The following is a 15,163-nucleotide window of genomic DNA, read 5'->3' on the forward strand; positions in this document are numbered from 1 at the left end:
CCCCCCCCAACATTTCAGCCCTAGTTGCGCCACTGTTAAGAGGACGTCGCACCCGCATGTGTTGTCTCCGTCTTACACACGTACGTTATAGCAAATGTTCGTTCAGAAGATTCAATTGTGTGCTGTTAGTTTTTATATTAGAGTGAATTGACCTATTATCAAATTTAAAGGTAAGATTATTATCTAGGGCCCCACGTAGGCTTTTATTCATATTATTAGTCTCAAGTGAGTTATGACCTTTTTGAAAGTGTACATTTTAAAATGATCATAACTCACTTAAAAATAATAAAATTAATAAAAGCCTACGTGGGGCCCTAGATAATAATCTTACCTTTAAATTTGATAATAGGTCAATTCACTCTAATATAAAAACTAACAGCACACAATTGAATCTTCTGAACGAACATTTGCTATAACGTACGTGTGTAAGACGGAGACAACACATGCGGGTGCGACGTCCTCTTAACGTCTTTGTTTCGTATTAGGTATTTTAATAATTGTATAAACATCCAAAATTGAATCGTGTAGTAATAACAAACAATTTTGAGTTTCCACTATTAATGATTTTTAAATTAGCTAAGTAGGTACAGACTACAGCAAAATTATAGGCAACTAAAAATCGTTATTTTTCATTTAATATCCAATTTCGTCAACATTTGAACTTATTAATAACATATTATATATAATTTATAAATTTCTATTATGTGTTTTAAATATTTTTAACTAACGATTATTATAAAATGTATTAAGAACTTTATTGAATTAAACTGTTAGGATTTTTTATCAAAAAAGAACAAAAATCGCAAAATTGAAGATTTCCTATATGTCTTTAAATAGGTACTTAGCTCAAAAAGAGCCTGTCATTCTTCAAAATTTAGTGACAATTTATAGTCGACGATTTCTTTTTAAGTTACAATACATATAAATGTGATTCTGTTAAAAACTGGTGGTACCTATTATTTGAATAGGTATTCTTATTTTCCCAATCATTAAGAAAACTGAAAAGTACAAGTTTCCTATTATTGACTCCTCATACCTCAAAGACCCAACTCAAAAACCACCCTCTATATTGAAGATTGGAGCAGGCCCAAGACGTGATGACACAATAAAGAATCTTGTATTACATACCCTCTAAACTCTACATCACAGAGTGCAGACTATCACAGTCATAACAGACATCTGGTCATCAGCACCCGGATTTGGACAATAGGGTAAAATCCTTCAAGATTTGAATAGGTCTATAGAAAGAGGGGCCCGATAATTCCTTATTTTCAGGCAACCCACTCGTTTACGAAAAAAATTGTTTTCTCTTCTCACTATATAACAGCCTGTCCGGCCGTGTTGCGCGTCTCCCGCAGGAACGCTGTGCACTTAGCGCTGCGGCCCCATGTCCTGTTTGGCTGTTTTCAAGACCAACGTCGTAGTCGTTCCCGTCATATACGCCATTACACATTAAATATTAACTTACATAACTACAAAGCAAAACCACACACGCCCGCTTAAACATACAATATCGTAACTATTATATAAATACAATAATATTATACATATAACAATAGATACAAGGCTAACCAACTAATATTATTCTTAAACCTTCCTAAAGTTTTTGCTGAAGCGGAAGAGTAAGCCATATTTAGATACACGGCGCAATGGAGTTCAACAGCTTGACCAATGGTGAGGTGCTGAAGATTGACAACACACTGACGGCCATGGGGTACGAGAACAACGTTGAGTAAGTGTAACATACACTGTATTATATTATTTATTAGTTAAATATATTGGTTTGTACATTATTTTACATAATATACGTAAAATAATCATATTCTTTATAATATTATTGTGTACTAATTATTATAATACTAGTAACTAAAAAGTAATAACTTTTTATTACTTGTGTTAAGGCTAAGTAGCCTATTGGCACAATTAAATTCAGATCTAGGGAGTGCTAATATTATATTAACTTATGAAGAGCTCTTTTTCAGATACCTATTAAAGTATTCACTATATAATATAAATATATAGTTAATATTTTTACTAAATATGGTAAGCAAACTAGGTAATTTAATATAAAAAATCCTAGAGATGTCGATCTGAGTGTACCTCATCATTGAGCACGTGACTAATGAATTTGTTAAATTTGAATTCAATGATAAATCTTATTTTAAATTTTACCTTTAAAAATTTAAAAAAACAAACTACTTGCGACCTAATAAACATTTTACCATGACAATTTGTCTAGCAATTGGATTTGTAAATTAACTGTTTTGAATTTTTCCAAAAAAATCTAATAAAATCAAAATTTTTTAATTTCACTACAAAAAAAATTTTAAATATTGATTAGAAAAAAATCTATTTCATTTATTAGGTCTTTCTGTTACTGTACCGTGTATTACTAGGTATTAGTTATGTATTTTAATTATACTGCACCGTGCTAATAATATAAGCAAGTAATATAATACATATATTGTGTTTTTGTCAAGTTTGAGAAATAAAATGGGATGGATGATCGACGAGATGGGAAAAGTATCAGCAATGGCACAAGAGTTAAGGTCACCGATCACCAGCGCAGAATTGCTCATAAATTCCGATCACGTCCTTTACATGATGATCGAACACAATACTTCAGCGTAAGATACCTATGTTATATCTAATTAAATATATCTTGTCCAGTCCTTTTTCGCAAAGGGTGCAAGTAGGTTGCACTACATTTTAAACCTTTATAATTACCCACTCAATAAGTTGTCTGTGTAGTATTACGTATTTACAACAGTTTTAATTTAAATGAGTACAATTAGTAGATTTTGCTCGCCAACTGCTGAAGTTTAATTTTAAAAACTTGTTTTTCCATTAGTTAAAATTAAGTTAGGTAATTTAATATCAAAACTAGCTAAGTAGAATATAAGTTAGTTTGTGAAAACTTAAAAGTTAGATTGGTGAATATAGTAAAGGTTCATATTCAGGAATTTGTAAGTGCATAACAGTGCATAAATAAAATAACACATTTTACATTGTATTATAGTATATTTTTATTGTAACAATTGCATTTGTTGTCAAGGAATTTTGTTGTTGTTGGCATTTTAAAGACGGGATGGAAAAAATTATGTCTCTACAACAAAGCTGTAGGATCATGTAAAGAAACAATGGTCTACTGTTTGATGGATTTCTACGTCCACGAATCTAGACAGCATAAAGGTTATGGAAAATATCTGATCGATTACATGCTACAGGTAACTACAATGACATATTTTTGTAAATTATGTTAAATCATTTTAGTTCTTATTTGTTATTGCTCCGCCACTAGATTACCACAGTCATGAGCTCATCATTATTTAGTTTAAAACAACAATTAATAATAAATGTTTGTTTTTTTAATGTGTTATTAGTTAATATAAAGACGTATAGTTTCAATTTTTATATAATAATACTAAAAGTATATAATTGTATTGAATAAAAATAAAAAATTATTATAATTATTCTATTTAAAAAAAAAAAAACTTAATAAAATATTATATATAGTTATAAAATATATATCTTTTAGAATAGTTTCAAATGTATTTTGTCCAATAAGTTGTCTTATAAACACAAATTCCCCCAAATAAGTTTCCAAAAAATAATATGTAGTGGTTTTACGACATTTTTTATCCTCTCATTTAAGTTATAGAATAACGAAACCTCTGAAATGTTTTGAGTGTAACCCTTGGCTGCATCAACAAAATTTATAAAATAATAATAAGGAAACCGTTATCGGTTAATGTAATGTTTGAATCCAGCTTGTTGTAACTTTTTGTAGGCACTCCGACAATCAGATAAAATTATAGGGGCATCGCCGGTTTTCAACCAAAATCATACCCTTCCCTTTTCGGCCGATTCATTTTTCGGTCAAAACAAAAAAATCAATAATAATTAATATTATATACTTCTGGTCTTTATGGCTTATGTTATACTTTTAGAAAATTATTAAAAATATATTACACCTAAGTTGTATAAAAAATATATAAATAAATAATATAATAGTATTATGTGTACCTATAATATATTAAAAATTAAAATCAAATATAATTTTGAAAATTATTAAATGTATAAGTTAGAATTTGTCAATAGTTATTTATTATTATAAACCTATATTATAACTATTATTATATTTTATTTAAACATTTTACAAATTTTATTATGCAACTTATACTATTAATAATTTTCAAAATTATATTTGCAATAATTTTACAAATATTATATATAATTTTATTATTTAATATATTATACATCCTATTACTATTATATTTAATAATAAATTGTTAACAGCAACTTTATATTATTATTATTTATTTATATATTTTAATATAAAACTTAGGTATAATATATTAAATTTAATAATTTTCTATAAGTATAACATAAAGACCTAATGTATATAATATTAATTATTATTGAACTTTTTGTTTTGACCAAAAAGTGAATCAGCCGAAAAAGTAAGGGTACGTTTTTGGTCAAAAAAAAACGGTCTTACCCAATTATAGATTCAGCTAAAACGATAAATATATTACATTGATGGTGATATGGAGCAATAACAAACAAGAACCATATTTATATTTATATAAAATAGTTTTTTGAATTCAAAAAACTAAAATTTTCATTTTATATTTTTCAATAGGATATGCATTTATGCGCCAAAAATTTGGCTATAGAAAATCCAACTAAAAATCTATTGGAGTTTATGTGGAAACATTTTCAATTGTCCAAAATAGTTAACCAGGGAAACTATTTCATAGTCTATGAGGAGTTTTTCGATGATGCATGTGAGAATTCAACTTATTATATATAATATACATTTATAATAAACAATTTTTTCAAATTTACCGAATGGAAAAAAAATATTAATGAAATAAAAAATTGTGTCCATAGTCAACGAAAGGAATCATAACGATGGCGGAAACGGGTAAAATACCTACTATAATCTTACATATTTTTAAATGACGTATATTTGTACAAGTTTTAAAAAAAAATTAAATTTATGCCTTTTTTATTTTGTATAGAACATTAACATCACCGTGTATGTGTCAACCAATGTTAGGACGACCTGAAACACAAAAACATCACGAAACGAGTGGCGAAGTAAATGTTCTCAATGAATTAAATATTTACTAAAAAAAGTATAATGATATAACTATTATTTTGTAGATTATACAAGGCAATCCTTCATTTTCGGAGTTGAATAATTATTACAACCCAGGGATCAATTTGTTAGTATTGACATGTCTGAATTTTATTTTTTTATTTCATTCAAATTTTTTTTTTTTAATTATAATATAGTGTTGAAAGCCAGTTTAAAGCAGCGAATGTAATTCAAAATGCACAGCAGGATAGAAATCCATTGAAACGAGATCAGATATTCCACCAGACCTAACATACCCAGAACACACCAAATGATAACTCAATGTAATAATTTGTTAGGCATATAGGTATTTTATAGCATATAGGTATAATTGTATTTTTCTCTAATATTTTCTCTTCATTATTTTAAAATAATATAATATTTAACGTTGTACAATTATTATCATCTTGTTTTGAAGTTTATAATATAATAATAATATTTAAATAATTAGGTACTAATTTTTACATCAGCTAATTATATATTTATTCTATATTTCTATTTATATAATAAAGTTATTAAACAATATAATATAAATGCTACAATATGTATTGTTCTTGCCTATTGGTACTGGTCTTACATTTCAATTTATTTGTTTATTTTTAATCATGATTAAACCATTTATTTATCACATTAAGGTTTTTAATGTACCACCAAAAACCGTTGCTGTACTATTACTAAAGTTAAATGCTGTAATACAGTATCTGTAAGTAAAAGACCGTAACTGGTGGTGCCTCCCTCCCCAACAACCACATAGCTCCCCGAGGTAGACGACTATTAGAAGATAAGTGGTAACAGTGGCATAGCCGTAGGGGGGGTTTTGGGTTCCGTTTAACCCCCCCCCCCCCCCCCTATTAACATTTTTTCTCTTAATAAATATATTTTTTTATAGGGTTCAGGACTGCTTGCAAGTTATAAATTTGTCTTATGAAATGGCAAAATTAAATACTAAGTTTGAATTTGCATATTTGTGTATTTTTTAACTTAAATGTACATACAATTTTCGGGAAAAATTATATTTGGATAACATTGAAAAATATCTCAAAAAATATTATGTTTGGTTGGGTACAGTTGGCGATAACTTTGAGATTTGGAGAGGCCGAAGCCTAATACCATACTCTTATGAAATTAAATAAGCTTAAAAAAATTAAGTAAATGTTTGCGAGGGGCGGAGGACTGTTAAAGTTGTTGGTGGAGCTTGGCTACAGTTGGCTCTATATTCACATATGTAAGATTTCATAAGTCTCTTTGTGACAAAACTGTGCAGTTTAAACTATAATAAATTGTAGATTGTACGAAGAAATGAACATCAGTAGATATAGGTACGTGTTCGTTTATCACGGTGTTCGCATATCACGTTATTCATTATTACTTATTTATTAACCTAGTATTGTATGTTAGTATTTTTAAAAATTAAGTTGTTATTTATTTATCAGGTTTATATACCTACTTATTTTTTAGTTTTTACCTGCGACAACTGACAACTCGTTTGTGTACAACAAAAAACGTGAAAATCCGCTATTATAAATTTTGACTTGACAAATGATTATTCAGGTAATACGCTCTTGAATAATACAGATCATTATTATATAGTTTTAAATATTAGTAGTGCCTTGATTTTTGAAAAAGTAGTTAGTAAGTACTAAAATAGTATTTTGAATATTATGTACCTATTCAAAATATTATTACCAGAAAAATTATCAGCCTGGTTTTTAAATGTATATATTATATTAATATATACCTCTGTTCACATATAATATATACCTATTAATATATTCCTCTGTTTCTCATAAGGGTACACTGGTTAACTATTAATACATTCATGTAATCAAATATTTTAATAGGTACATTATTTTACTGAAAGTTGATACGTAACAAAAACATTGTTTTTCATGGGCCCTCAGAAGAGTACATTCAGTGGGGCCCATTATTCTGTTCAAATAATAAAATTACAAAAAAAAGAAACAATATTTAGTTTATAATAACATCATTTTTATTTTTATTGAGCCGAAAGATAACAAAGAAATAACAACTTTATACAATACAATGTATTACAATTAATAAAAAGGGAATTCATTGAATAAAATATACATATTTTATTCAATGAATTCCCTTCTTATTGTTTCAAATATTATTGCATCAAATATTTTTGTTAACACTTCATTCACGAGGTCTTGTAAAACTAATTCTGTAATCCTTAAAAGAAAAAAAATAAAGAAACAAATCATTAACTCATATAAAATTAATAAATAGGTACAATAAAATAAAAATTTAACATAACAATTTTTCTTAAAAAAATAATTTTGAATAAGTATAGAAATTAGAATGAAACTGAAGTTTGGAAAAGTCTTTTGAATAATAAATACAATGATTAAATGATAACCTGTAAACAATTTATAATTGTTTTTAATTACGTTCCTATTAAATACGTTTATAGAATATTATATATTATATATTATATTTTGATACCTACCATACTTTTTTTATATTATATAATTTTTTTAGGTAGATTTATGAAACACAAAAATTTATAAATTAATAAATAGAAATTGAAAATAATTTACTTCAGAAAACCGAAATAACTTGTGTTAAGTCAAAATTAAGAAAGTTAATGTAATATAAATACCTATGTTAATAGGACATGATACCCGTATGCGTTGTCTCCGTTTTACAAATGTACAACATAGCAATAAACAGTTTTGCCCGGGATACAACCAGTCCCTTGGTGTTTATAGTAGAATTACCAAAATTCTACAACGCATAGGGAACAACTTCATCTGTGTTGTAGGGTTTTTTTTCTATCTTAAAGCATTTACCAATAATTTTTAATAATTAAATGAAAAAAACAAAAAAAAATCCTAATGTTCTCAAACTGATAACTTTAATTTTATTTATGTTATCACTTATCCAAATAATAAAAACGCTACGACATAGATAAATTTATTCCCTATGTGTTGTGGAATTTTGGTAATTCTACTATAAATACCGAGGGAGTGGTTCAATCCCTCGTATAACAGTTTTTTGCTATGTTGTACATTTTAAGACGGAAACAACACATGCAGGTATCATGTCATCTTAATAGTTAACAAATTATAATATATTTAAGTTTAAATTTAATAAACAGAAAAATATTAACTTAACTCAGATAAAATTGAGTTTTAAAGAATCACCTACACACAGTTAATGTTCTTATATATAAAATAACTTTTATAAACTAAGGTGGACGTAGGTTCTCATACATTTTTAGTAAATGTAACCAAAAAATACAATCATATACTTTGGTATATTTACAATATAGAGAAGATACCTTCTCCACAACATAGGTATATATATAATACAAATTATAAATATATTTACTTGGAAACAATACTATCATCACGTTCTGTTCTTAATTTATATTCTTTAAATTTTCTTCGATCTGAATGAGCTTCCTCTACGTCTTTCTGAGATATATTTAAAAGAATTCGTTCATTATCCTTAGAGAGCCTTATATCTTAACAACATAAAATTAATAATAGATTGATTTATTATTCAGTATATTTATTTTATTAACTATAGGGTAATAATAATGTAATTTGTTGCATAATATGTTTTATATTTTTGGTTAAAATACCTCTTTATGAAATATAAATTTAAATAATCAAGTACTTTTAATAGGAAAATTTTTCCAAGGGTTATGTCTCACATAGTATAGGCCAACGTTACTTTTTTCTGACCTTTTACTGTTATCTGACCTGAAACATTTATTAAAGAATTTAAATTATAATCACAATATTCATAAGGGATACCACATGAGCTAACTAACTTGTAATATGTAAATCATGTTTAAAGTAAATTTCTTAACATTACAAAATGTGCTTTTAAAATAAATTGTACTAGAATCAGAAGACAATACACATAATTACAATTTCATATAAATTATTAATAAAATAAATATATTATATTCAATATTAGATGATAGATACCGATATGATTAGTTTTGACATAAGATACTCAAAAAATTGAAAATATTTATGTGGGTATATAGTATATATCGTATAAGCAGGGCTGGTTTTGGGTATTTTTCTGCTTGGTGCAATATTACAATAATATGTCTATATCTGTGGTCAAAATGTCACCCCTAATTATCCACTTATAATTTTCGCCCGGTGCGGATGCACTGCTTTACTCTATCCCAGTAGGGTGACATAGGGGGATGAGCAGAACTGGCATGTTCTTTTGTGGGACAGAGTATAGTACGTACCAGAATTTTATTTTAGGAACCAGGTGTATTTTAATTTTATATAACAATATATAGGTGGATTTACACATTCTCCATTGTAATAATTAATCTTTGTATTGATAATATCAAATATGAAATTGAAAGATTATAAAACATATTTTGAAGAAATCTGAATTATGTAATACATACTATGTTTTTTGTATAAATATGGCCAAAGAGGGTTTTTAACACTTAAAACACCCTTCTAGGAACTACTCACTGGTATATAATATATAAATATTTAAGCGGTGATATTATTATATTTTGTGTACTTTTATATTATAATATGCATCAAATGATTTTAAATTATATACATACTTTAATACTTTTGAAGCAGTTGGAAATTTAATTGCTTCATTAGTATCAATTAATTTTTCATCTTGTATCTCTTTAATAAACAATTTATTGTTTGTTTCCTAAAATAAAATTAGTTGTTTTAATAATTATAAGCATAATATATAATAATAGGTCTTACATTCAATTCTCCGAAGGGATATTCTTCCATTACAGTTTTGACATCGTCTAAATTATTTTCAGTTTTTATATTGTCTTTTTTTGATAAAACTTTATTTCTTGTTAATTCAAATGATTTTTTTGACCATCCCTGAGCATAATACGATCCCAATTTCGGTTTATCTTGACTATACATACTTAATCGATTTGAGTTGACCGAAAACGATTGGGTTTTAGCAGGTTTACTTAAAGCTATCTTAGAAAGCTCTTTCAGTATATTGTTATCCATATTATTACTATGATTGTCATTGTCCGTGTCTTTATAACCAGATTCCTCCAACATATTATCTAAATCTTTGCAATGTTGAACTAAATCCTAAAATCATTAAGTTTAAATCATTCTAAATATATTTATTTTGTCTATAATTGTGATAATGACAATACAAATTTAATCAAAGTATTACGTACAAAACTTTCTTTCTTTCTTTTCTTATATAATTCACCATATATATATTTTCCGGTAGTAAGTGATAGAGTTGATATAATTTGGATTAAATTTTTCATTTTACTTTGGATAGGGTTATAAATTCCAGCTTCTAAGGTTTTTGAACATTCCTTAGAGAATTGAAAAACATTTAAATATATATTAATTTAGTTAAATTTATTTATAAATACCTTTGTGGCATTGATTGCTAATTTATAGCATTTAATTAACTTAATTTGAAAGCTTTTTCTTAATGTGACATTGTTTTTATTTTTTTTACCGTGCAGGTCTTCATTTTTTGATTCTTTTTTAATTTCAGAGAGCTGAAATGCAATTATCAGTTAAAATTGTCGTAATAGTCAATGATACGATGGAATGACAATATCACAATGATCTACTGACAAATAGGGATTACTTGGTAATTTTTTTTACTTTGTTATGGAATAGGTAAGTATATTAAACAAACAATTCTGCCAATCACCAAAAGAGAAGCTGGAAAGGATCAACAATTTACAGCTATCAGTGGCGCCGGGTATAAAGTTTTCTAGGCAATTATGGATTTACGGGAATTTATTATTCACAGATAATCAAATCACTATAAAAGATGTGATATAAAACATATGGAGACTCTTCACTTATATGAAGGCAGCTGCAAGAGGAATGGTCATTCACCCATAAAAAAAATTAAATATTTTATGACTTTTTATATTAAATTTAAAGGCAACTTTTGACAACAAATTTTTGCTTGTATTATTGTAAACATTTAATATGGGTACAATAATACATGTTTTTAACCACAGTGGCGGATGCATACCACTATTCACTAATTTTAATTGTATCCTAGGCTCTTCCTCAATAAAACCATTATTATATTAACATTAATTTTAGTTACTTATATTTGTTAGTATTTTTCTTTTTAAGTCAAATATTTAATTAGACATTACAATATTTACAGTTCAAATCTAACTTTAAACTATTATTATTTAATAATTAATAGGTACGAAGGTAAGTATATATAAGTACATTTAATATCAAAGTAAATCATAAGTGAATTTTAATTATTTACCAGTGAATTGAGATCACATATATAATTATTTGGCAGTTGATCACATTCTTTAATTTTAATTTGTTTTTTTTTAGCACTTTTTAAAACGGGTGGTGAAAGTGCATTTTCTAATATTTTAGAAAATTCATTAAATGTAATAAACAAACGGCTGTAACAAAAACAAAATAAACAATGGAGATAAAATTAATTAATAAATATTAAAATATTAAAATTGTAGTGAATAGTAATTACTTTCTAAGTCCATGAATATTATTAAGATCAGAAGGATCATGCAATGAGTGTACATTTACTGAATCATCTGTACTAAAGTGGCTGTTACTGCCTTTATTAAATGAGTGTTCACTTTGTTTAACTTCGGTATTATTTTCAATAGTGAATGTTTTTTTAGAGTCTGTATCTTTAATTGATTCCATATAAATGTTCCAATGTTGATCATCCATTTGTTTTTGTCGACGGCGAATGACTTTTTTGTAAGCTCTATTAAAATCTTCTTCGGAATTATACTGAAACGATAATGATTGAAGAATAATAGTTAAAATAATGCAGAAATAATTAAAATTAAAAAACATAACATAAGACAAGGTAAATTCAAAAATGTCAATGTACCTACTTAATTTGAAAATCATATTATTCTACCAAAATTTTTTTTTTAAATTAACTGACTGAGTTTACAATATTAGTAGATTATTGAAGTGCATGCCAATATGCAACATTAAAGCAAGTTCATATCTCTATCAATGGCGAAGTCAGGATTTTAAAATGGATGGATAAAAAAATACACAACAATTAACAATAATAATTTATTTTTGTTGTTTCAATGTTTTGATATGCCGATACGGTCAATTGGGAAGGGGGCATGGAAAATGTCTCTATATATGTAGGCAACTTAGCAAACAATTATTTATAATCATTCTTTACTGTTAAAAAAGATTTTATTAAACTTAACAATCAAATAAGTACCTACTTTGAATTTAAAATCTTCTTCTTCCATATTTTGTTTTTGGGAATATTTTTGATATCTCTATTGTACAAAAAAAGTGATATTATACTTTGTATATTTACATGCTCCACATAAAAAAAATAAATATGAAATTGTCATGACTAAAATAATACATTATATTATTATCATTGATTAAATATACTATATTACTTAGAACACTAATAAATAAGTAATTAACATGGATATACAGAATTTCTACTGAATATTATTTTCTGTGCAATATTATTAAATAATGAAGGTATAAATATTTATTTCATGATTCATACATTTTTTTTCAAAATTGAAAATATTGAGTAGCATGCTACTTGTCTTATGTTTTTTTTTTTTATTTCAACTGTCAGGTTCATTTATAAAACAATTTAAAATTGTCTAGGTACAAAATATTATGTTGGTACTTTTCAGTTATTTTAACTAGGTAGTTGCCCTACCTACCTATCTGTTTATGATTTTCCAATAATCATAATTTAGGAAACATGACTACCCAAAAATAGCTTAACATTTTATTCATTAATTAGTTGACTTTATGTGGCTTCAAACTTATATTGATCAATTTATTGGAATTCTCGCATGCTTAGCATAGAATTTTCCACCTTGGGTTAAATTTTCTATAGTTACCTATAGACAATTTATTGTTGAATTATTTAGTTATACTGTTTTACCATGAAGTATATTCACTGCTAATTATGTAATTTAAATATTTTATACAATATACAAATTAGTTATTAATTATATTATGATTAAATCAAATACAATCGTGTTTAACAACTTAACACATTTAACTCATATATTTATAAATGGTTTTGACAAAAAAAGACATAATACTCTGTAATAAAATACAGTGTTCAAATTTTATAGTCGCAATAACTGAATGGTGAATAGTGACAACCGAAAAGTACCCACATTTTGATGAAACTAGGCACATAAAAGTGAGCCATGTACTAAATATTATTTTTAGAACAAAATAAACAATATAGCCTAATGTAGCTAATATATAGGTAACTAAGACAGTATAGGTAGTAAGTACTTAATTAAATGAAAAACCATCAAAAGGTTCCTAAAACAATAAATAAGTATACCTACCTATAACATATTATTTATAAGTTTTTTTAGTGTACACACTTCCTTATATATTTAAGAATCAAAATAAAATGAGTTTGTTTAATTTTTAAGCGTACAGCATAATGTATAATTATTAATAGTAATTACTAATGATAATATTAACTATAAAGAACAGGAAAAAAAGAATATATATTTTTTGCCAATTAATCAATTCTAAGAATATACTAACTCAAATTTGTACCTACCTAAGTAATAAAGTATAGTATCTGAATTCAGTTGAAGCGGAGTTTTAAGCGTATAATACGTAAAAACCTACCGTAATTGTGTGTGAATAGAAACAGTTTTGCAAATTTTAGCTGTTATATCTCTTGATCTAAAATATTCATAACGCTTCCAAGTACATCAAAATTTGGGTCTTACGGAGTACAAGATAACAATTTTTATGATTATCTAACTACAAAACTTTTATAACTACAACATTTTTATAAAACATTTTTTAAAAAAAAAACCGTTCAAATTAAATAATTACAGCCTTTATTTATTCGTATTAATTTAAAATAGCTGTCTGGCTTGTATACACGGTTGGCATGTTACTATTCACCCGAAATTCAAAATGTTTAAATTAAAAAAATATGTAAAAATAAGCAATTTTTATTTAATAGGATTGAAACTTTCGGTAATTCAAGTTTTTTGGAGTTATCACACATCGTTCATGTCTTCATGACAACCACTATAGATACTATCTTTAATCGTGATGACAACTTACTATAGGTGCGTTGCATAAACGGCCAAACCATGGCCAATATGGTACTAATCACGTACTTGGCGTTGCCTAAACAGCCAGGCCGCTCGTCGCTTGCGTTGCCTTGACGGCTTTTGGGTATCCTGGCCGTCGCTAAAACAGCTAGGCCGACGAGAAGAGTCGCAGACGGCCAACGACTGATAAGATAATAACTTTATTGATATTACCTGATAATGGCATAAATTATCAAAATATCAGAATCGCTAATTATTAAATAAAATTACCTATATTATATTATTTAATTACTATTCATTTTATTGCTTAGATACATTATTGTACCTAAGTTTACATTTACAAATATGGCTCTGCAATTTATAAAATTTATTCTTAACCAGAACCAACCTATTTTTAACGACGAGCCCAACTGTCAAAAACAAGTTTTGTGTGAAGTTTTAACCGCAGGTCAGTTAGGAAATTATAAATTCATTGTGCTCGTTCTAATAATATTTTGTATAATATTTACCTTTCACTACAGAGAACAAAGTTACTTGTTAAAGATCTGATAAACGTTGAAGTACTTTTAGTGGTCTTACAAAAATTTTAAAAATAATTAATATACCTTTTTTACAATAAACAATTTATCCATTTAATTCCTAACAAATTTTTCAGACCAAGTTCAAATTTAATCAATGAATAAGTTATAAATCATAAAAAAAATATTTTACATTTATTGCATCGCTAGTTTTAATCATTTTAAAATGTACCGTTTCAAAAAGGTCATAACTCAATTAAAAATAATAATATCAATAAAAGCCTGCGTGGGGCTCTAGATAATAATCTTACATTTAAATTTTATAACAAGAAAATTTACTAATATCAAAACTTACTAACAATACACTATTGAATATGATGAACAAAATTTGTTATGTTGCGCGTGTGTAAGACAACATAAGCA

General features: G+C 26.5%; 2 protein-coding genes across 9 annotated transcripts in view; one reads left to right on the forward strand and one right to left on the reverse strand.

The window, feature by feature from the left end:
- Positions 1-5,494, forward strand: part of LOC100575498 (alpha-tubulin N-acetyltransferase 1-like) — a 12,280-nt gene extending 6,786 nt beyond the window's left edge. Inside the window, exons 1-9 of one of the 2 annotated variants that reach the window (XM_029490613.1) lie at positions 836-1,515; positions 1,604-1,732; positions 2,481-2,627; positions 3,056-3,227; positions 4,646-4,790; positions 4,897-4,930; positions 5,028-5,106; positions 5,173-5,234; positions 5,305-5,494. In XM_029490613.1, coding sequence (XP_029346473.1) covers positions 1,650-1,732; positions 2,481-2,627; positions 3,056-3,227; positions 4,646-4,790; positions 4,897-4,930; positions 5,028-5,106; positions 5,173-5,234; positions 5,305-5,398 — 816 coding nt within the window. In that variant the 5' untranslated portion in view covers positions 836-1,515; positions 1,604-1,649 and the 3' untranslated portion in view covers positions 5,399-5,494. Of the gene's footprint in view, positions 1-835; positions 1,516-1,603; positions 1,733-2,480; positions 2,628-3,055; positions 3,228-4,645; positions 4,791-4,896; positions 4,931-5,027; positions 5,107-5,172; positions 5,235-5,304 lie in introns of those variants that run through there. The other variant, XM_016807530.2, reaches the window with a different exon arrangement.
- Positions 5,495-7,113: 1,619 nt separating this feature from the next.
- LOC100574598 lies at positions 7,114-14,405 on the reverse strand. Of its 7 annotated transcripts, none has more exons than XM_016807532.2 (11): positions 14,233-14,405; positions 12,372-12,428; positions 11,639-11,910; positions 11,408-11,555; positions 10,533-10,664; positions 10,326-10,472; positions 9,880-10,233; positions 9,723-9,820; positions 8,792-8,877; positions 8,501-8,636; positions 7,114-7,339 (listed from the first exon to the last, which is right to left on the reverse strand). In XM_016807532.2, exons 2-11 carry the CDS (start codon positions 12,396-12,398, stop codon positions 7,240-7,242), a joined length of 1,500 nt encoding a protein of 499 aa, XP_016663021.1. In that variant the 5' UTR covers positions 12,399-12,428; positions 14,233-14,405; the 3' UTR covers positions 7,114-7,239. The 7 variants fall into 7 exon arrangements, with proteins under 7 accessions (XP_016663021.1, XP_016663020.1, XP_008186855.2 ...); XM_016807531.2 differs by lacking the exon at positions 14,233-14,405 and adding an exon at positions 13,783-14,211; XM_008188633.3 differs by lacking the exon at positions 14,233-14,405 and adding an exon at positions 13,712-14,211.
- Positions 14,406-15,163: the final 758 nt, after the last annotated feature.

The sequence above is a fragment of the Acyrthosiphon pisum genome, chromosome A2, assembly GCF_005508785.2.
Source record: "Acyrthosiphon pisum isolate AL4f chromosome A2, pea_aphid_22Mar2018_4r6ur, whole genome shotgun sequence".
Taxonomy (NCBI): Eukaryota; Metazoa; Arthropoda; class Insecta; order Hemiptera; family Aphididae; genus Acyrthosiphon; species Acyrthosiphon pisum.